The sequence below is a fragment of the Trachypithecus francoisi genome, unplaced genomic scaffold (assembly GCF_009764315.1).
Source record: "Trachypithecus francoisi isolate TF-2019V2 unplaced genomic scaffold, Tfra_2.0 Lachesis_group10, whole genome shotgun sequence".
Classification (NCBI taxonomy): Eukaryota; Metazoa; Chordata; class Mammalia; order Primates; family Cercopithecidae; genus Trachypithecus; species Trachypithecus francoisi.
The window spans coordinates 46,957,490-46,980,585 of record NW_022681455.1 but is presented as its reverse complement, the minus strand read 5'-3'; the positions used below and the strand labels follow the sequence as shown (position 1 = coordinate 46,980,585).

The window sequence follows — 23,096 nt, the reverse complement described above, 5'->3', positions numbered from 1 at the left end:
AACTTAAAGGACCACTCAGAACCCTTAAAAGCTTCTCTTTTATTAAACTTTCAGAGTTGACTCTTTGCTGATTGGGTATAGAAACTTTCGCTTTTTTTTTTTTTTTTCTATCTATCTATCTTGGAACTTGATCTATCTTGGAACTTCCTTGCCCCAGCCAGATTTTATCTCCTTAGGAACTATGGAAAGAAAGCATATCTAAAAATATTTCTTTAAAGTTCCCTGATACCTTCAGTTTGTTAATATGATAATGTTGTACATAAATAGCTATAAAATATACTATTAAACTTAAAAGATCTGGGAAAGAGCTTTTGAACACCCCCACCCTTCAACACACACATGCACACCCACACTTACATACAATACCAGATACAAAGAAGGTGCTAACTCAATATTTATTAAATTTATTAAAGGCCTTCTCTTAGAATTTCAGAGGAAAGCAAATGCTGTGAAGTCTGGTTGCCCAGAAGAACCTTTATTTGAAATCTTTAACAAGATCTTAAAAGAGAATGACACCACTGTGTCTAATGAAAAATGAGCATTTGATTCTAACATATTCAACATATGAATTTCATCATATATATTTGATCTGCAATATAAATGAGAGTTTCTACATCTTAGTTATTCATTCATTTCTTGTTTTATTCATTCAACCATTGTTGAGTGCCCACAATGTGCCGGCCATGCATCTAGGCACTGGGACCAGCATAGTCAATGAGAACAACATGTGCCTGCCCTCATGGAGCTTACAGTCTATAGGAAAGACAGTCAGTCAAACAAGTGATTTACAATGAAGTGTGATGAGTGTTGTCACAGGACACACTAGATACATTAAGAGCACATAGCAAGGTAACAGGATTATGTGGGGCAGAAACATGACAAGGGTCACCTATGGGGCTGGAGGCCTTAGTCCTTGGAGGTCCTATCCAAAGCAAGGCTGATAAAAAAGCTCCCCCAAACTGCACTGATCATGGGAAGGTAAGGCCTGCATGGAGGAGGTGCTGCTGTGGTCTGGTCAATGCCAGCAGGGAGGTCACTTCCTTGGCCTTTGGGAAAGGATGGCAATGATGGAGAAGGTCAAGAAGATCATGCCAGCTGTGCCTCCGATCACCACGCCCAGGACACTACCGTGCACTTGCATGGCCTGACAGCGCTCCCCTGTGTAGAAGAAAGCGGATCCAGAGATGCACCTGAGGGAAAAGGACATGAAGGGAGAGTGGGAACTACCCAGGCCTCAGGTGTCTCCTAGCAAAACTCATCTCCACAGCAATAAAAACGGCAAATACTCACTGAGCAGGTCCACGTGGTGCCTGGTCTCATTTCAAGTGCTGTGTATGAGCCAACTAATTTAACTCTGCAACAACCCTTTGAGGTGGAGGCTACTACTTGGCCGTTCTCATCATCTTCATCTTACAGGAAGGTTAAATAATTTGCTCAAGGTCACATTGTTACTAAGCGTTTCACACTTGAAATTTAATCCCAAGAGGTATGCCTCCAGATCCAGGATTCTCAGCCACCAAGGATTCAGGAGGAAGGTCTGAGACGCTAAAGGAATACATTGCCTGACACTGGCTGAGAATATAAGCTATAAAGGAAATTCCCCAGATACAGTCTGACTTAGAGCATCAGTGGTAGCTTGGAAACTTATAAATAATATCAAATAAAATGTTACTGTAAGGTTAGTGTATTGTCACTATCTCATGAGGTTGCCCTGAGGGTCACATGAGATAATGAGGACACTGTACTTATCAAGGTATTTGACACAGAGTAAGCACACAATGGACAGCCCTTAGTTTTGTTTCTTAATGATCTTCAAAAGTGTCAAGGTAATGAAAGACAAGAAAGAACTGAGGAATTGTCCCAGATTGGAGGGGATTAGGAGACAGGAGACATAAAAGCTAAATATAACATGAGATCTGTAATTGGATCCTGAAACAGAGAAAGAACATTAGTGGGAAAGTTGGGAAGAGCTGAATAAGGCCTGAAATTTATTTACTAGCATTGTACCAATGTTCACTTGTTGGCTATGCTAATTGTACTACTGTTTGAGTAATATGCTAGCATTAGGGAAAGCTGGGTGAATGGTACAGAGAAAGCCTCTGTAGTATTTTTGCATTGTATCTGTAAGTCTAAAATTATTTCAAAATAAAAGCTACAAAAAGAAAAAAAAATATGGAAACTAAAAAGAACTCAGAAGAAATGTAAATTTTTGAGGCAGGCAGAATAGTTCCTACATCTACTACTGTTCAAATGGAACTGCTACTTCTGTCATCACATACCTCCTTTTGTAAAACAGTTTTTAGGGTTTCATGCAAGCAAACATTATAAAAATAACTATTAAATATAGCAAACTGTGCTGCCAGACAGACCTAGATGCAAGTCCCACCTTCAGCATTTTCCATCTGGGTACATTTTAATAAATTACTTAATCTTTCTAAGCTTCAACTTCTTGATACATTAAATAGGGATAAGAAGAGCCCTTATGTCAGAGGTGGCAGTGAGAATGAATTTAGATCATGTGTGGAAGATGCTCAGGAGACTACATGATGCATAACAAGGGGTCAGAAATATCAGGTGTTCTTACTACTATTATTGAAAATATAACTGTAATAATAGCACTGTGTAAATGACAGACTATAGAACTAATAATCATTAGGAACTAATAATAACATCTGTAGTCAGCAAAGATTTAAGCTTCGTCTTGAGACCCACTGTCATGGAGTAGAAAGTCCCTAGGCTAGAAGCCATCTTGGATGTTGTTAGAGTTAGAAATTCCAACAACATCCAAGATGCTGTTGATAATACCCCAGAGGAGAAAAAGGGGTGGAAGTCAAGAGACAAGGAGACCTGGGACACCTCTGTCCTGGCAGCATAAGCCCATGAATCCAGGGCACACCTTTTAGAGTCAAGGATCCAGTTGATCATCTGAGGTAGTCTTCGCCCTACTCTGCAAACAGCACCCTTTACCAGGGGTAAGCATGCATGCGGCCCAGGTCTGCTGGCCTGCCTGTCTCCCCGGTCACAGAGCCTACCTGCAGCTCGCCATCCCCTTCACGTTCACACAGACGCCATCATTTTGGCAAGGGTTTGGGTCACATGGGTCTCTGAAGTACTGTGGCCAGTTATGATCCTCCAGGGGGCCTGTGTTCTCCACTGACCGCTTCTGTCGGCTGGGCTGCCCCTGGCTCAGGCTGACAGGTAGCGCTTCCTCTAACATGGCCTTTCCCGAACCTTCTTTGGAGACCTGCTGCTCCTGGTCTTGGAGAATAAGGCCTTGGGGGCTCAGTCTTTTGCCTTTAGTAGGAACTTCAGTCTGGCTGAGGTGGGTGATATCTTCAGGAAATAGAGGGTCATGAGGAAGATCCAGGATTAGTAACTGACTACAATTAACTCCCACTTCTGGTGAAAGTTCCCCAGCCTGCTTCTATCTCCCATCACCCTTAGTGACATGAAAAAGTGGCTTTGAATCCAGCTGATTCCCACAGTATTAGCTATTTTTATTTTAAAGTAATCCAGTCACATTTTTATTTATTGAATTTGCAAAATGAAGCATAAAGTTAGCATGGATAGACTGATGGAAACTAAATTGAAATCAGTGAACTGTTACCTCTGATAAAATTATCAGAAAGATGACACTAATATTTCAGTTTCTTTCAAGGACAGTTAAAATAAAGATGTGAGTCCTTGACCAATTGAATAAAATGTGGTTCTCCTACAACACATTTTTCTTAACCTCATCCCCACCCTCCACGTGTGCTTTAAAATCAGGATAAAATTAGTAGAGTGCCAAGAGCATAGGATTATTTACTCAGGAAGACCAACAAAAGTACCTTCAAAGTCCACAAACATGATGAGATCATCATTTTTCAGGAAACTCCTCCTTTTCAGCATTTGGTGGGAGATGAAACTACTCCAGCCAAAGTCGATGCTTCTAAAACAATCACAGTCTGTATGATAGGTTCCTACCCTGGACGGCCTGTCCCAGATGACAGTGTCATTTATCACTGCAAAGTTGTAGGTAACACAAAATCACATTACCTCTTTAGACTTCACTTTCCAGTTTGTCTTTGATAAGGATACAGGGCTTTGCAAATCAGAAAAAAAAAAAAAAAAAAAAAAACCAACCGTGTTGGAAAAAAAATTAGGCTATATACTCTTTCCAGGAGAACTGCAATTCAGAATTGAAAGATGGGAGAGGTAGAGAATCACAGCTCTGAGTGATCTGTTGTCTGCTACTGAGTGACTTTCTTAATGAAAAGAGAGGGACAGCTACGACTTCTTTCTTCTAAGGCTTAGGTCTTCTCTTTTGAAAAAAATAATAATAATAATGCAGGGCACGGTGGCTCATGCCTGTAATCCCAGCACTTTGGGAGGCCGAGGCGGGGTGCATTGCCTGAGCTCAGGAGTTCAAGACCAGCCTGGGCAACACGGTGAAACCCCGTCTCTACTCGGGAGTCTGAAACAGGAGAATTGCTTGAAGCTGGTAGGTGGAGGTTGCAGTGAGCTGAGATTGCCCATTACACTCCAGTCTGGGTGACAGAGCGAGACTCCATCTCAAAAAAAAAAAAAAAGTTCGCCCATTTCTTTACTGATGTAAGTTTATTTCATGAACATAGTAACATTGAGTACTATTTTAGGAGTAAGTACATTAGCTCTGCACAGAGCCTAGCAAGTTCTGAGTATTTGATAAATGATTAGCAGTATCTGTTTCCTCAATCACAATGAGCTCAATGAGGCAGGGACCACCTGATTCACTTGTATTCTAAGTACCTAGCACAGAGTTTGGCACATGGTAAGCCCTCAACAGATGTTTGATGAGTGAATTTAGGAAAGGGAAGGGGTATATCATGGCACTGAAAATCTTAACTTGGAATTCCAATACAACTATGTTATTGGTATTCCCAAGGAGACAATGTGAGGGGAACGTTAGTCTTTCTTGCACAACAGAATCACATCTGTGGGCCTTTCTGGGTAGAGGAGTAGTTCTTATTTATGCTGACACCACCCACCTGGAGACGTATGCAACTTGGAGGTAGTGAACACCATGCTTGAGGACATCCTGTTCCTGACATCAGGCTCCTGGTCGAGGACGGTAATTATCACCTGTCTGTTTTCTACTGGCCACTCCAGGATAGCATCGTTCTCCCCACTGCACATGTGGAAAGCAAGTCTCAGGTAGCCAGAGTTTTCTCTGCCATGGGGGTATAAAGTTAACCCAAAACCGTATCCCTCTGAATTGTAGAATCGAGGGCTCTGAAGCTTGTCCCCTTTGCTGGTGTTCTCCAAGACTTGGGAGAAATTCTGGACTGTCCAGACCCCTGTGGGGCAAGGGGTTTCTGTTAGAGTGATGTCATCCAGGTAAATTCCCCCAGTTGAGTTCTGAGGGTCGCCTTTTGTGCCCTGGAAAAGGTAGCGAAACTTCTGTTCCTCTTTGAGCACCACATGGGCAATTTTCCAATTACGGTCATCATCTCCTGAGGACAGAGAACAAGGCTGGTGAGAATTGTGGCCAACACTTAATGAGTACTTATTGTGAGTTTGGCACAGTGCCATGTGCTTTCCATAAATGATCTCATCAAATCCTCACAATAGCCCTATAAAATAGGTACTATTACAAACTGGTTAAGTAACTTTTCCAAAGTTACATATCTAATAAGGAAAAATGGTTTCTTAAAATACTATGATTTATTTTAAAATTCACATTCAAGTCTTAACCATGAATTTGTTTTCCACTATCAGTACAAGAATCCAGGTCCTGGATTTGCTCCTGAGTGGGCTGGTTTCAAGTGTAACCCCTGTTAGCAATGAAAGCCCGAGTGTTAGGCTGAATCATATAAAATAGCCATTTTGTAAGCCAAAAATCAAAAAATAGTAACTCCATATGGTCTGACCTGTCACTTGTTGCCAGAGAGCTATAAGGAATGCTGAAGAGCAGATAATACCTTGTAGGACTAACTGGGTCTTCCCTACTTGAAACTGACTCCCTCTCCAACATCTAGACTTTTTCCTCTTCCTTATATTATCTGAAAGTCCACCATGTAGGGGAGCGAAGTAATCCAAAGAGAGTACTCTTGTCTAGAAATTCACATTCTAATAAAGATTAGGTCTACTTGCTTTTTCTCTGAGCAAGAACTAGAAGTGGGACTTTTGAATTAGGAGCTGAGGAAAGATGGTGAGAAGGCTGTTCTAGAACATGGGATCCTCCGTTGAACAGCATACAAAGCCAGACAGGAGCTTGGGGATACTGGAGAGAGGAAACTGCAAAAGCAGAGCAACTCAATTCCCCAAAGAGATGCACCTACATTGGTATTTTTGCACAGGATATTCCCTAGAGTTGGGCTTGAAGAGGAGAGGAAAAATGCTTCCAAGTGGGAGTCATGTTGGCCAAACTGAGTTCCTACAGATGAGTGTCTTTTTTCCTTCTTCTGTGTCTTTTAACCAGAAATCTACTTACAGAACTATATTTTCCCTGAAATGGAAAAGACCTTTAATCTCCCTTTGTTTTCAGGCCATTCTCTTTAAGGACAACTTCAAGGGACAGGTCTAACAATGTTCTGTTTCCTAGGGTGGAGCTGATTATGGTCTGTGTGGTTAGGTTACATGGGAACATAGGAGAGAGCTAGAGAAAGCACACGACCACCTCTGTAACATACAAATCTAGGTAGCTGCCGTCTCCTGGGCAGAGCACTGCAGCCTACTGGAAGACACATGGACTTGAAGGGCAATAGGTGCCATAAAGTCTAGGAATAGGAACAGAGATATAGGATTTGAACTATTTATCCAGCAGGTAATAGAATCACGGGAATTCTGTCAAGAGAATAGGATTCCGTTCTTGCCGACAAGTACCTGCTTTGTTTTTTCTTAATATAGGATGTCAAAATGAGGTTGAGATGGAATTTGGTACTGGGAAGGAGACCCAAGAGACTATACTATATAGGCAGAGATTCATCTGTGAAATTATTAAGAAGGTTTCGTTTATATGCTTCTACAGGGCTGCCCTAAATCAGTCAGGCAATAACGCTACTAAGATTGTTTGAGACAAATTTAATCCCTGTTAGTTCAGAATTGCCATCTATAAGGAAGTCCTAGCCTCAGTAAAAATGTGTGTGTGTGTGCGTGTGTGTGTACATACACATAGTTGCATGCAAACATTTTTCATGTAAGTTTGTATATAAGCATTACGTATGTAACATATATTATATAGAGATATGCACATGGACATATTTTGTGTGTAAGTGTTTTGGTCAAAATATACATTTTGCAAAACTTAAAAGCTATTCAAATTGGTTGCAAATGTCTTAGGTTGAATATCACATAAACAACACTAAGTGATACTCAATTAACCTTTTTGAAAAATTTCTTTGACAAACCAGTATTGGAGCAGACTACTTTAAAAACCCATTCATACAGTGTTCCCAGGGAACTTACACAGACATACTCTGAATTCAGTGAAACACAAAGCACAGCAGTGTAAGAAAATAATTAACCATGGGATGTTTGCTTGGTTGGTTTTATGCTTAGAAGTAACACTTTTAGCTTTAGATGAAAGTGAGTGATAACAGATCCCATCAATACTATTGAAACTCCAACTCATTTTCTCATTAAATATTTACAATCCTTGGTAACATAACACATCCTCAACTCCTAAAGGGTATCTAGCTGTCATCCTTTCATCATGTAAACTATGATAAATTTCAACCAGAAAAGTGAGCCCCTCAAAACTGTGATTTGTAGAGTTCCCAGGCAGCCCACACAGTGGCTTGGATATAGGCGATTTCGGCACCTGTTCTTACAAGTAACCTCTAAGGAAGGTTTCTCCTTCAAGAGCAGCAGATATATAAAAAATAATTCCTTTCTCTGGACTCATTTCAATGGATAAATTAAATGCTAAGGTAGGCAGTTGGATGCTAGGATAATCTGGCCATAAATCAGGGTTATAAGCAAAGTATTTGCTTTCTTTTCTTGTGGTGGTGGTGGTTCATTCATAACTAGGAAAAGGGAGACAAGCTTTCTTACTTTTCAACAAAAAGTTTCTCTATCAGTAATCATTTACATGTTGACCTTCTTATGTAAATATACAAAGTGACACTTAGGAACATGTAAGTGATTATAGGAAGTTAACGTATACAAATGATTTATTTGCCACCAACTTCACAAGTAGGCTTCAAGTTACATCAGCATATTAAATAATGGTATCATTTGTTTTTCTGAAACAGATGCAAAAAACTATGGTCAACTTTTTTTCTTTTTCTTTTTTTTTTTTTTTTTTTTAGATGGAGTCTTGTTGTGTTGCCAGGCTAGAGTGCAATGATGCAATCTTGGCTCACTGCAACCTCTGCCTCCCGGGTTCCAGGAATTCTCCTGCCTCAGCTTCCCAAGTAGTTGGGACTACACGCGTGCGCATCACCATGCCTAGCTAATTTTTGCATTTTTAGTAGAGACGGGGTTTCACCATATTGGCCAGGATGATCTCAATCTCCTGACCTTGTGATCCGCCCACCTTGGCCTCCCGAAGTACTGGGATTCCAGGCATGAGCTGGTCAACTATTTAACTACTCTCTCTTCAGCAGCATCAATTCCCACAGGTCTTTTACCTTCTTATCTCCATTCCTGAACCATCCATTTTCTCAGTCTTGGCCTTTGCTGTCTCTAAATTTCTAGTGAAAACTGGATTTGTATATTCTGACTGGCTTCTTACAAAAGTATATTTCATCCCTACCTAAGCCCAAGATACTGCTTCTAATTTCTCAGTGGTTAAAACATTCATAGAGTAATTAAAACATGCCATACATTATGTTAAGCTCTGAGAAGAGGAGGAAGTGGGTGGAGGAAAAGGAAGAGGCAAGAGAGAAGAAGGAGGAGTAGGAAGAAAGAGGGAAGGAGGAGAAGAAGCAGGATCCCAGATTTTAACCCAATCCATTCCTTGTGTGGATGCCTCTAAGTACCTTGAAAAGTCTGCACCTTTACCAGCTTGCGAACATTGCCTGTGCTGTCATCCCTCCTGATCCAGACAATGAGTCTGTCTGTAGGACTTCCGGTCATTTTATAGAAAAATTGCAGGCACTGTTGCTTCCTCTTTGGGTAAAGAATCCGAGACTCCAGTAGGGCTGCCTCTTCCGCGGACCCTGAGCTGGTGCTGAACTGCATGAAGTAGCCGGCACCTATGGAAAGAGCACCCAGACATCACACGTCTGGCTTCCCACACCCGAGGGTTCTGTCCACCCAAACAAAGTGAAATAGTGAACCATGGCCATTGTCCAGGCAACAAAAGCTAGAACTCTTCAGAGGAAAATAAAAAGAAGGACATTTGTCAACAAATATTATCTGTCTCAATGGACTTAGTCACTGGCTAAAGCTTTCTCTCCACTGTTGCGTTTGATTGCCTTTGTTCCAAGATTGTGAAATGTATACCTCTGACTTAAAGAAACACAGGCTTCAAGCAATGTTTGATGGAATTTGGTGTCTGTGAGATGAATTCTATTTTTCTCATTGATTTCGTCGTTTAAATTAGAGATTCATTCCAAGGAAAAGAGTTGGGTTGGTCTCGTCATTGTATAAGACACTGTGGAATTCAAAGGTTTAGGATTTGGTTTTAAACATTGACAATGATAAGGGTTCAGTTTCCCCTGTTGCTAGCCTAATAACTAGGTGGCAAAAATAATCAGTGGCAAAAAATAATCTTTACTGTATTATAAGAAGGGCTATTCCAGACACATTAGAGACTAAATGGAAATTTCTCCTGAATGTAAAGGAAGGCATTGGAAGGACACTGAAGAGGGTGAAAAGTGTCTACATTAGTGCCAGAGATGGGGTTTACCTGACTCAGATACCTCAAAACTCATTCCCCTAAAAACAATCAAGCAGCTAAACAAATGTACCGTTTGATAAACCACACACTTGTCAAAGTCAAGCACAATGAAAAATTCTTGCATGTGAAGAAGTTCTTTATCCTGTGTTCCAACACTCAACTCCATATCAAAATGCTTCAATCAAAACATTTCGCAAGATAAAAATAAAGTAAGTGTACAGTATAGTGCTGGGTACTCCAGTGTTGCTCCGTGATGCTCCCAGCTTCATCCTGCCTCACACTGAGGCACTTGCCTTTCATATCAGCAGCAAGCAATGATGGTTTAAATAAGCCTCCCACCAAGCTTAAAATATCACAATAACTTTAATATTAAAGCAGGGCAAATTATATTCCCTTGTAGCTTCTTCTCAATATTTGAACTTGCCTGAGATCTCTGAATTATAATTATATATTGAATGCCTGGGTTAGAAAAAAAAAAAAAAGAGTGCACAAGGTTAAAAAGGTTTCTAGGTAATTCTTACTGAGGAATTCTTTTATGAAGCATTCATTGAGAGTCAAATAATTCAAGTCCAGAACTCAGGAGGCCTGAATTATCCCCAGCTCTGCCAATACCTAGGTGTGTATTTTTTTCTGTGAGTTTTGAATGGGAGGGTTCCTCCCAAGGGATCCTTTGAGCTCTTCATGTCTATGCATCCACCTGTAACTATGCAAGAGTTCTCTAGCAGAGGGATATGTTTCATTAAATACCTCCTCTGAAAGAAGCATAATAGCTGCTCAAGTTAACCTGATACAGCTTTTCCAGATCTTTCTTCTGGGCTGTGGTCCTTTTCTCTTACTAGAACATTCTTTCAGCAGATTCTTCTCACAGTAAAGATTACCTTTGTGTTTAGCTGGCAAGTGTACATTAGCCTAGCAGCAAGCCCACAGAATAGGTTGGATTAGAGGCTAAAACGGAAATTTAGAGAGCACTTCAGACTTGGATCAACCTTTGGACACTTGGAATGATATGTTTGATAATCTGATCTGTGACAGAAACTTTTACCCTCTTCCAAAGGTGGAGGAAGTGTCAGTGGCTTATCACCTCTGACATTCCCTGTGGTGGCCTGGTATCTGGGTGACAGGCTGTGTCCCTTCTAGGAAGGGAATCTCACCAACTCTCAGACAGTTGTAGACTAAGTGACTTCACAATAGTCTAGTCTTTAAAAAGCTATAATAATCTATAACCTCATCTGCTTCCAATTATGGCTAAGATGAATTCAATGGCAGGCACAGAACACTAGAAGGCTAAAACAGAAAAACAAAATAAATGGAAGCTCTGGAGAGAAAGGGAAGATGGAAAGATGGGAAGTGAAGCTGCTGGTCTGCAGGTAGGGGCTTTGTATGCATTATCTTCCTCCATTGTCACTGTGAAGCAGACATCAATATCTTGATGTTTACAGAGGCTTGCAAAAGCCAAGACTTTTAGAAAAAACACACACATGACAACAACTTCCTGTGGTCACAATTAGTAAGTGGTGAAGCCATATTTCAATTAGTAAGTGGTGAAGTCACTTAGTTCATAACTGTCTGTCTTTTTCACTACACAAACCATATATAGGAAGTATCTGAAGCTGTGCTATCCAATACAGTGGCTACTAAACCTATGTGGCCATTGAGTGCTTGAATTGTGGCCAGTGCAAACTGAGATGCACTGCAGGAGTAAAATATGTGTCAAGTTTAAAATACTTAGCCTGAAAAAAGTGAAGCATCTCATAACAACTTTTATATTGATTACATGTTGAAATGCTACTATTTGGATATACTGAGTTACAAAATACATTATTAAAATTAATTTCACCTGTTTTCTTTTACTTTTTCAAGTAGGTATTAAAAGTCCGATGTGTTATCCATTGTGCCACAGAGCCAGATTCATGTGGACATTAGAAAATTCTACATTACATATGTGACTCACATTATATTTCTTTAGGAGGGTGTGGCTCTACAGACATTGCCTTTATTTACGAGGTTTTATCTTATCAATCATATACCAATATCAGTTTTGCTTAAATGCATCTTTCTTTTGTGTGCCCAGAGACTGGATGCTTTTTATTGAGTTAATAATTAAGATATGAGAAATTTTTTTGTCCTTGTTCAGATTTTCAAGTTTGATAACTAACATTCTGACTGAGGCAAAACATGGAGATTAGCATAACCTAATCGAACCTGGTGAACCACATCAATGTGTTTGCTTTCCACTTTCACTGACCTGTGCATTGTCCCAGCAAGGTGTGATCCACTTCTCCAGCCTGAGCACTGTCCTGATGGACCCAGTCAGTGTCATCTGTGGTGCCCTGAATCATCCCACAGATGTTTGCCTTCTCAAAGGTACAGTGGTCCAAAAGAGTATGAGTTGTGGCTGCAAATGATATTTTTATCATCTGGTTAAAAATGAAAGATAGTCATTCCAAATAGCTAGTGTCTTAAGCCACTAAAACCTCATTGTTCAGATACAACAGGATCACAAGCTTGTTTTCTTGACTGTTTCTCAAACGCAAATCTTACTGTCATCAGATCTTAGTACTTGCTAATATAGACACAGCCCTACCTACCTCACAGAGTCAAGATTAAAAAATATATATATAATCATTCTCTGCTATGTAAATACCAACCATTAACTCCTTTAGATCAAGAACAAGGTACCTATAATACTTGGCTTTGTACTTAGTAGGTCTTCTGTACATACTTACTGAACAGAATCAAACATTTTATCTCTGAAGGCTAGTGGGATCATCTTTAGAAAATACCCTGCCCCAGAGGATTAGATTACTCTAGGAATAACTAATGTACATAAAGAATTTTGCAGGATACAAAATGCTTTCAAGTCTATCACGTATCTTGAGCTTTACATAATAATGCATCCTCCAAAAGAAGCAAAAGAAGCTAGACAATAACAGCTCCTTACATTTGTCCAGTACTTTGACTTTACAAAACACAACTACATAACTGGTTTTTATAACCATTCTGTAAGGTTGGTGTTATAGTTTTATTTGTTTGTTTTTTGTTTTTAACTACTCAACTCTGCCATTGTAGCACAAACACAGCCATAGACAATACTTAAACAAATGGGTCTAGAAGTAGACCAACAAAAGTTATGCAGTTTGTTCTTATTCTTTTAGCTAGAACATTAAAGAAGAGTAAAGGAAAATGTAAAGGAAATCTCTAAGGCTGAGGGAATCTCTGCTGAGGCTATTTTACCAAGTTCTCAGAAACGGAGGTACTCACTACAATTGTACATTCGGTTCAGCCTCTCTAAATCAATGGCACTGAAATCCAGGCGCTGTCCGATAATGGAGTTAAACTCAGGGATCTTGGCTGTGATGGTGGGAACACTTGCATTCTTATTAAATGAGAAAGGCTGGTAGTGCATCAAAGACTCATAATCATAGGGTGTGTTGAGGTCTGTGATGAGGCTGTCATCATAGGTGTCAAAGTTGTGCTGGTAACCTGTTAGGGAGAGAATCCACAGGTCCTGCTCTGTCATGGTATTTTCCCCGTGCTGCTCTTTGACTACAGACCCAGAGACCCTCCAAAAAAGGGAAATAGTTATATTTAAATATATATATTTAAATAGATTTATTATATTTAAATAAATATATTATAAATAATATATAATATATAACTATTAATAAATATTACTTTAATAAATATTATATTGATTATATATACTCTATAAATAATACATAGATATATAACATATAAATAAATCTAATAAATATATATTTAAATAAATCTAAATATAAATTAAATATAAATTATATTTTATAAGCAATATAATATAAAATTACTATGTATCATTGATTATTAGTTAATATATTAATATACAATAATGTGTACAATATTGTAATAACTATAAAATACATATAAAATACAGATAAATATTAGAAATTACTAAGTATATGTACATGTTTACACCAATGGTACATTATAAATGCATATAATTGTGTGTGTATCTGTGTGTGTGTGTATGTGTGTGTAAGAGTTTCAGAAAGAGAAGGTAAAATAGCAAAGCTGAGGAAGTCATTCCAAAGGACAGGAAAAACAATTTTTGAATTCAGGAAAATGTTCACAATTGATTATGTTCAAGACACATCGTTCTAACAGCCAAGTACTTCATCCACTGAGTCTGCCCAGAGCTGTACCTGGCCTACTCTTCATGGGTTAGGAGAAGGAAATCTGAGGGGCAGAGGGAAAGGTAAGTAGCTGAAAGCAAGACAGGGGATCCTGTCAATCAAGGCTCACATCCTTCTGTTCCAGCAATAGCCTCATGGAGAACAAAAATAAAACAGGAAGAAGAAAACTTATTTCCTGTCAAAAGAGGAAAGGTAGATATTTTTCTGAGATTAGTGAAAGTGAGATAAGTGAGATAAAGTGAGATAAGATGTGCTGCCATGTAAAAAACTGAACAAAATAACTGATCAGAGGGTCTTTGAACTGACTAATAACCATCGGGAATTTACTGTTTGGGCTGCATTAATGGAAAGTTTTGCAGATTTTTGATTTTCTTCCTGTGGAGTGATAGGAAAACTGACTGCAAATGCGGCTAACTCTTCCAGTCATAACTTCCCATCCTCATATTCTTCTCTAGCTCTTTGTCCAGTCACTTTTTGTTTGTTTCTTTGCTTGTTTAGTTTTGAGACGGAGTTTTTGCTCTGTTTCCCAGGCTGGTATGCAATGGCAAGAGCTCAGCTCACTGCAACCTCCGCCTCCTGGGTTCAAACAATTCTCCTGCCTCAGCCTCCTGAGTAGCTGGGATTACAGGCGTGCTGCACCATGGCTGGCTAATTTTTGAATTTTTAGTAGAGATGAGGTTTCACTATGTTGGCCAAGCTGGTCTCGAACTCCTGACCTCAGGTGATCCGCCTGCATCGGTCTCTCAAAGTGCTGGGATTATAGGCATGAACCACCGTGCCTGGCCTCATCCAGTTACTTTGAACAATTAGAGAGAAGAAAACATAACTGCCTCTTACAGAGTTACATGCAGGACTGCAGAAGTGTGGTGTGGCCAGGCGGTGCTCCAGCAGGTGCCTGAGGGAGTCTCTGAATGCTTTCGGAAAATCTAAGGAGCAAGACCACGTTTGAGCAATATCTTGCTTTAACTGTAAAATTTGAATACTGATGTTTCATTCTCCCAACTCATGGGGATAGTATTGGGAATTACTTGAGAGAGATCAAAGCATTTTTGAAGGTGGGACAGGTCTAAAAGAAACAATGGCTCTAACAGGGAAGTGGAAAGTTAATCCCTCCACAGTACTTGGTCCTAGGATGTCATTTGAGATAATGGAATTGTAAAGAGCATCAAGAGTCTAGAATCTTTTGGTAACTTTCGGTGGCTCCTGAAGCAAAGCACTTTCAACTCACTGGATGTGCTTTCCTTAATTTTCCATAAATCATCTGATTAGAGGCAGGGCACAGTGGCTCACAGCTGTAATCACAGCACTTTGGGAATCTGAGGCGGGTGGATCACTTGAGGCCAGGAGTTCGAAACCAGCCTGGCCCACATGGTGAAACTCCATCTCTACTAAAAAATACAAAAATTAGCTCGGCATGGTGGCGGACGCTGGTAATCCCAGCTATTCAGGAGGCTGAGACATGAGAATCGCTTGAACCCGGGAGGTGGAGGTTGCAGTGAGCCGAGATTGCACCACCGCACTCCAGCCTGGATGACAGAGCAAGGCTCTGTCTCAAAACAAAAACAAAAATCCCATCAGGTTGGATTATTTTAATCTGTATTACTCATGGATTCTTATGAGAATACTTAACAAACGAAATATACTCGAAATTATATTTTGAATAATTTTTAAAAATGTATTCAACATGTTTTTGTTGGGCCTAGTATCCACTGAGGGCTGTGCTAGGCTGCTAGTGGCCCCCAACAGTGAATAGGATAGGGACTCACAGCTGAGAGCTGAAAAGGGGCTATAATACAGGGCATGTGATCCTGTAAACCAGAGGTCAGTCAGCAAACCTGTTCTAGAGTAGATAGAAAATATGTTCTCTGTTGTAACTACTCAAGTCTGCCATTGTAGCACAAAAATAGCCACAGATAATACTTAAACAAATGGTTATGATTGTGTTTCCATAAAGCTTTATTTACAAAAGCAAGTAGATATGGCCCATGGACTATAGTTTGTCAACCCCTGCTAGACCTCAAAAGTTGAGTTTTTTCCCTAGCATAAGGAAACAAATTTCAAAAACACAATTCCGATTCAAGAAATGGAGATGGACATTGGAGAGAATTACGTTGCCAGTACTGTGTCTTCTTAAGTTAAACAGAAAGCTTGTTATTAACCAAAGTTAAATCAATAAAACTCATAAATTACCCTGATAAATAATACTGCCTGTGTTGATGATCTTATTAGATTTGATGTCTCTTTTGAGAACAGTTCTCCCGTGGTTGCAGGCAATTTACATATATGGAATTGTACCTGATGAAAACACAGATAGGAGATGAGCAAATATGTGTTGAGCAACCTGTGCTCAAACCAGAGCTGAGCAAGTCTGCACTTGACCCTGGCAAATGTCCCTCACTCTGATAAAGGGAACCTCATTTGGCCTAAAACCATTTTAAAAGCACGAAGTATTGTCTTCTATAAGACTTGAAAATAGGAATGTTTTCTGCTTTCTTACAAAATTTTTATCAAAGCCAAGTATATGCACAGGAAGATAAGAAATTAGGGCTTACAGGCAAATATAGACAAAGTCTAATAGTCCCCTGAGTAGTGCAATCAGAGATTCAGTCCTTTGACCTATTACTCCATTTCCTTCTTCCTTCTACACACACAGTTATAACACAATTACTACTGAGAGATAGGTACACGAAGCCTGAGCTATTATTTCATCTCTGGGTGAATATGCTCCAAAACTTTTCTAGATTGGACTGGGAGGCAAAGAAGAGTGCTGTCTGGCCTCTGGTCCAGTGGGTGGTGGTAAGATGGTTGGAGTAAGTGGGTAGGCTCAAACCCGGTGACCTATCAGACTTATAAGTTACAGTTTTCTTCCTTACTACACCGACCCACATTCATAGAGTTACCAGCATATAAGAGACTGGGAAGGCACAGGATGAGAAACCTCACAGGTGATTTTGATTAGCCAGCGTTCTCTACCCTGATCTCATGTGAAAATCATTGACCGTCTTACTCTGAAATGAACTATTACAGTCCTGGCAGAAAACTTTTGAAGATTCATACTTAATTTTAAAGGTTGGTCCGTTCTTCCAAGCCCCTAAAAGTAAAATTATTATAGATGCACTGCAATATATGAATCCGCATATAAAATTGGGATCTAAATAAAACAGATACCTACACAAGGCTATGATTTGTTTTATAAAAGCCATGCCTGGAAACAGTTACGGCATTTTAAATACATTAAAGTTGCATTAATCTCTTACTGCCGAAAACAATATTTTTGCATTCTCTACACTAATTCCTACTTAAAAACTAGTTATCTTCAGAAACATAGCATTGACTTTTTTTTTTCCTAGTACATCAGAAAACTGCTCAATAAATGTTCTAGTGTACTCAAAAGCACTCTACTTCATTGTCTCAAACAATTAAGGAAAGTAAAGGCCAGATACAGTGGCTCATGCCTGTAATCCCAGCACTTTGGGAGGCCAAGGCAGGAGGATCACCTGAGGTCAGGAGTTCGAGACCAGCCTGACCAACATGATGAAACCCCGTCTCTACTTAAAAAATACAGAATTCACCAGGTGTGGTGACACACACCTATAATCCCAGCTGAGGCAGGAGAATCGCTTCAACTCAGGAGGCAGAGGTTGTAGTGAGCCGAGATCGCACCATTGCACTCCAGCCCGGGCAACAAGAGCAAAACTCTGTCTCAAAACAAAACAACCTAAAGAACAATGAAATTTTTAGAAAATATAACTGAATAATATGTAAGACAAAACTGTTATCTTTTGCATAGTATGAGATGGAGGCAGAAGAAGCAAGGTACTTAGAAACAAGGAAGAAAAAAACATTAACCTTTGATTAATCAGAACCCAGATAACTAGCCAGAATTAACATAATTGGGGTGTTATTTCAGATAAAAGCATGTTTTTTTTTTGTTTTTAAATATTTTTTATTGATTTGGTAAAGCAACTGAAAAAAATACTTCTCAAGTATGTCCTATAGTCATGGAATAATCAACTAAACCTCAAACAGCCTTCTAGAGGCACAGGAGATTTCACATCCAGAGAAATGACTGTAATATCTGGATTCACTTTCCTCATTAAGACAGGAAAGTAGACGGTTTTAGATAGAGTTTTAATGAAAACACTGATATAAAGCAAAGCTTCTGATTAACTTTCAGTTGACCCCCACGGTGAGTTAACACCAATCCCTGAGACCCTTATCTGCGATGAATTACGGTCAGATCAGCACAGCCCACATAAAGGGCCAACAATTCATAACCTCTTCATAGTCTTTGTTCCCACTAGAGAGGCTGAAGCTCCTGTCCACACAGATTTGGCCTGGTCATTCCAGGATTGGTCTCAGCCAGTGTATATGTGATAGCAATCTCCACCCAATCACACCTGAAAGAATTTCGTCCCACCAGATGTTCACATAATCATCCCGGTCCGTTCTTGACTGCTCATGGTAAAATCCCAAAGCATGCAGGATCTCGTGTTCTATGATGGCCTTATAGTCACAGCCTTGGCCAATGGAAAGGTTCTGTCCCACATGTTGGTCACCAACCTCAGACCAGCACCTTTAAAGAGGAGAAGAGGAAACATTTCTTCTAGAGAATTTTTAAGTGGCTGTCATTCACAGTACTGCAAAACACAAATTAGGAGGGAATTAGGCTTGATTTTAAAAAGAAATTACCAACAGCATTCTCATATGCTAATGGTCCAAAGATGGGGGACACTTAAAGAAGGAACATTCCCCAGAGGGAATACTATGCAGGCTTTAAAAGTGAAGATATAATACATTATAAAAGTGGCATATACTCAGAAGCAAATCAGTCCTATCATAACAATTCATCAAGGTAGAAAGCAATAAAATTTGGCATTCCTCCTCACCTCCACAAACCCACAGGGCACTCCAAAGAATAACACTATTGCCTTTATCTAAAAAATTGTTATCCAAGGGAAAGCTGTTGTTGATTTAATTTTTTTTCTTTTCTTTCTTTTTTCTTTTTCTTTAATTTTTTTTTTTTTTTTTGAGATGGTGGTCTCACTTTACCACTCAGGTTGCTGTGCCACAATCACAGCTCACAGCAGCCTCAACCTCCTCTACTTGGATGATCCTCCCACCTCAGCCTCCCGAGAGGCTGGGACTTGGAACTACAGGCATGTGCCACCACACCCAGCTAATGTTTTTATTGTTTTGTAGAAACAGGGTTTCACCATGTTGCCCAGGGTGGTCTCAAACTCCTGGGCTCAAATGATTCACCCTCCTTGACCTCCCAAAATGCTAGGATTACAGGTGTGAGCCATTGCACCCAGCCCTTTTATACTTTAATAAATTTTCAAATTTCCTATAATAAATAAGCATATATTTTATGACCATAAAAAGAACCTCATTAAAAAGCAAATTAATAAAATCCATGTCTTTGCAAATAGCAGATCTATAGTGTTATGACATCACAGAGAAGGCTGCCTAACTTATTTCTGAAGGGTATCAGGCAAGGAGGACCCATAACTTCCTTCAGAAATAAATGGGCTCGAGAACCTCTGACAGATTCCCTAAATTCCTTGTGATAGAATGTCTTCCTCTTTCCACGCCCCCTCCCAATTATTTTTTCTCTTCTCGTAAACCCAATTTTTCACCTCTATTAGCAAACCTAAAGCTTTCCACAATGTCTCCTATTGGCTTTTTTATTTATTTATTATTTTTTTATTATACTTTAAGTTCTAAGGTACATGTGCATGACGTTTATATCATGTATAACTCCCCAATGCAATCCCTCCCTATTGGCTTTAAATTGTCAAATGAAGATCTATATTTTAACCAATGCTGAGCAGAAAAGAAAGATTTCCTGATAGTCATAAATGCAACCAATGGATTGCAAGTTTCATGATGACAGTCACAGTGTCTTACCTGCCATTGTTCTCCCCAAGATTATTGACATAGTATAGCTTTAAAGGCTAACATGTGATTTTAACTCAAAGATGAGTCTTATTTATTTTCTTTTTTGTTGTTGTTGAGACGGAGTCTCGCTCTGTCGCCCAGGCTGGAGTGCAGTGGCCGGATCTCAGCTCACTGCAAGCTCCGCCTCCCGGATTTACGCCATTCTCCTGCCTCAGCCTCCGGAGTAGCTGGCACTACAGGCGCCCGCCACCTCGCCGGGTAGTTTTTTTGTATTTTTTAGTAGAGACGGGGTTTCACCATGTTAGCCAGGATGGTCTCGATCTCCTGACCTCGTGATCCGCCCGTCTCGGCCTCCCAAAGTGCTGGGATATTAGGCTTGAGCCACCGCGCCCGGCCTATTTGTTTTCTAATAACTTTATTAAGGCATAATTTACATACTATAAAATTCTTTAAGTATACAATTAATGACTTTTAGTAAGTTTACAGTGTTATGCAAATGTAACCATGATCAACTTGCCTCTCTGATAGTGGCATTTTATTACCAAATCAGAGTTTACTCTGCAAAATATTCACAACTCAGAGAAAGCATTTATTATTTATCTTTCTTTTTAAATTCCTCCCGCAACAGAAAGACATAAGTTGTAAAAATACCATACATTCCACCTCACTGAGAACTTTTGACCTTGTCTTTCTGAAAGAGCCCCAGTTAGCCTCCAACTTCAGGGGACCAGTGCCCGGAAGGGTTTAGTGGCACTTTGGGTGAGTCGCTTCCCAAAATATTTTCCTCTCTTTTTTCATCTCTTAAGTTATTTGTAACAGAGACACCTCCTGGCCATAGGTGATAGGGTTTCCCAGATTCAGCATTTTTACAAAGATGTCTCTCAAAGCTGACCTACCCCTTAATCAAGTACTTGGGACTCAGTTGAAAACAAAAAAAGAAGCCGGGAGAACTTCACTGGGAAAGGGAGAATTTTGGAAAGTAATTATGTGGATTTTGTTTTATTTTTAAGGAGTTTTCTTTATGAAAAAAAGATGCAAAAGTGGTAGCTGAAGAATGGAAATAAAATTAAGAAAGTTAATTGTTTCTCTGACATTTTCAATGAAAAATTAAAGGTTTTAGTACTTTCTTGAAGGTCAGAGATTGCCAAGGGACAAAATGCAGTAGTCAAAAGCAGAGAGCCTCTGAAATGTGTGGTCTTTGCAAGGCCTGAGATATACTTTAAATGTTTCCCCTTTACGGAAAAATAAACCATCCAACTACTATTGGTTATCTCCGTTTATATGACCTGCAAAAACCTCAAGCAATAAAATACATGCCACAAGATGAGTTTACCCTCCTACCTCATCCCCAAAGTTATTCTTTCAGCAATATTCCCAGCCTCAGCAAATGAAGTTACCACTTGCCAGCCATCCAAATCCAAAATCTCGGAGAGTTTTGACTCCTCTCCCTTCCTAACCCCTCCCACTAACCAATTTGATAAGGTTAAGTTCTAATAAATCTACTTTTTCACATATTTCTGAAATCCATTCCCTCTTCTTTGTATCACCTGCTTCTTCCTTGGTGCAGGTCCCTTCCATTTTTCCCCTGGAAAATGGGAGCATCCGTTAATCGATCTCTTGCCACCAGTCTTGCTCTATTTCAATTCTTTAACCACTGTTGATCAAGTAATCTTTCTACAATGGAAAACTAGCATAGAATGAACCTTGCACCAAACAATAGGCCCCTCACACATGGCTCTCCATCACCAGGCTCCTGCTCACCTTCCTGGCTCCTGCTCATTATCTGCCACTGACATGCAAAACTCCAGGCACACCGAACTTAGGGGGTTCTCCATGTAACCAGGTTCAGGTTCATGTTTGCTCTCTTTTCACCCTCTCCTTCTTCTTCCCTTTGATCCTCTCCACCCCTTCCTCTTCCTCCTTCTCCTCCCTCACCCTCTCCCCCCTTCCTGTCCCCAATTTGTCCTCCCTTCTTCTAACACTCATCTCAACTCTCCCTGATGCTTCATCCCACACTTTCTCAGTGGTCCCACTCCTGCCCTGCTGCAACCTGGGACACTCATTGTCATGTATTAAGACAATATACTAATTTCTCCACCATCCCCACCCGCCAACTGTAAGCCTGCTGAGGGCTAAGACCGTATTGCATATTTTGTTGCACCTACAGTCAAACATACTTCCTGGAATGTAGTAGGTGTACAGTTTTTTAAAAAATAGAAGAATGAAGCTGGGCGCGGTGGCTCATGCCTGTAATGGTGGCTTACGCCTGTAATCCCAGCACTTTGGGAGGCCAAGATGGGCCGATTACCTGAGGTCAGGAGTTCAAGACCAGCCTAGCCAACATGGTGAAACTCCGTCTCTACCAAAAATACAAAACTTAGCTGAGCATGGTGGCACATGCCTGTAATCCCAGCTACTCAAGAGGCTGAGGCAGGAGAATTGCTTGAGCCTGGGAGACGGAGGTTCCAGTGAGCCGAGATCATGCCGCTGTACTCCAGCCTGGCTGACAGAGACAGACTCTGTCTTAAAAAAATAAATAAACAAAATAAATAATTAAGCTCCAAAAATAACTACTCAGGTGAGTGAGGTTTTTAATTTGTATCTAAGTAGTTATCAGTATTTTTCTTTTATTTAACTGCTATTTTTTGCATTTTTTTCCTAAGAGGCTAAATCATGTGCTAACTACCATTTTCATCACACTATCCATCCATGATTATTAAAACCCCATGGTCAGGTCTCGGGATTAAGATGGGTGATAGGAGGCAGGACTAGTTTGCAGCTGCCTGGACAGAGCAGTGTATGGAGACTCACATCACGATTTTTTGCTCCAAGAACTACCGCAGGAACATACCGGGAAAGCCGAGAGAATCCATAGACCCTTTGAAGGAACTGGATCACAGCTGCATGCTCCCTGAGATGCTGAAAACCTGTGAGTCTGCTTGCTTTCTCAACAGGGAGGCTCGTGGTCTGGGACAAGTTCTCAGCCCTGGTCACCAGCCGCCTGGAAATGGACTCAGTGCTGTTGAAGGGGCATGGTGGGAATAAGCCCAGCCTTTAGGGCTGCGGGCTGTATGGGAGCAGGGTGAGACCTGTGACTGCAGGCTTTTCCCCACTTCCTTGGCAACCTGTATAACTCAGCAGAGGCAGCTATAATCCCTCCTGGAATATAACTCCACTAGACTGGGAACCACACCCCCATCCCCTACAACAAACAAAGA

General features: G+C 40.2%; 1 protein-coding gene across 2 annotated transcripts in view; it reads right to left on the bottom strand.

Moving 5' to 3' along the window:
* Positions 1–377: 377 nt before the first annotated feature.
* MEP1A (meprin A subunit alpha) overlaps positions 378–23,096 on the bottom strand; it is a 41,752-nt gene continuing 19,033 nt past the window's right edge. For both annotated transcript variants that reach the window (XM_033217382.1, XM_033217383.1), the window contains 8 exons: positions 18,378–18,553; positions 13,070–13,291; positions 12,054–12,203; positions 8,946–9,161; positions 5,010–5,474; positions 3,831–4,004; positions 3,033–3,333; positions 378–1,190 (listed from right to left, as the gene is read on the bottom strand). In XM_033217382.1, the coding sequence (XP_033073273.1) occupies positions 1,034–1,190; positions 3,033–3,333; positions 3,831–4,004; positions 5,010–5,474; positions 8,946–9,161; positions 12,054–12,203; positions 13,070–13,291; positions 18,378–18,553 (1,861 nt within the window). In that variant the 3' untranslated portion in view covers positions 378–1,033. The remainder of the gene's footprint in view (positions 1,191–3,032; positions 3,334–3,830; positions 4,005–5,009; positions 5,475–8,945; positions 9,162–12,053; positions 12,204–13,069; positions 13,292–18,377; positions 18,554–23,096) is intronic.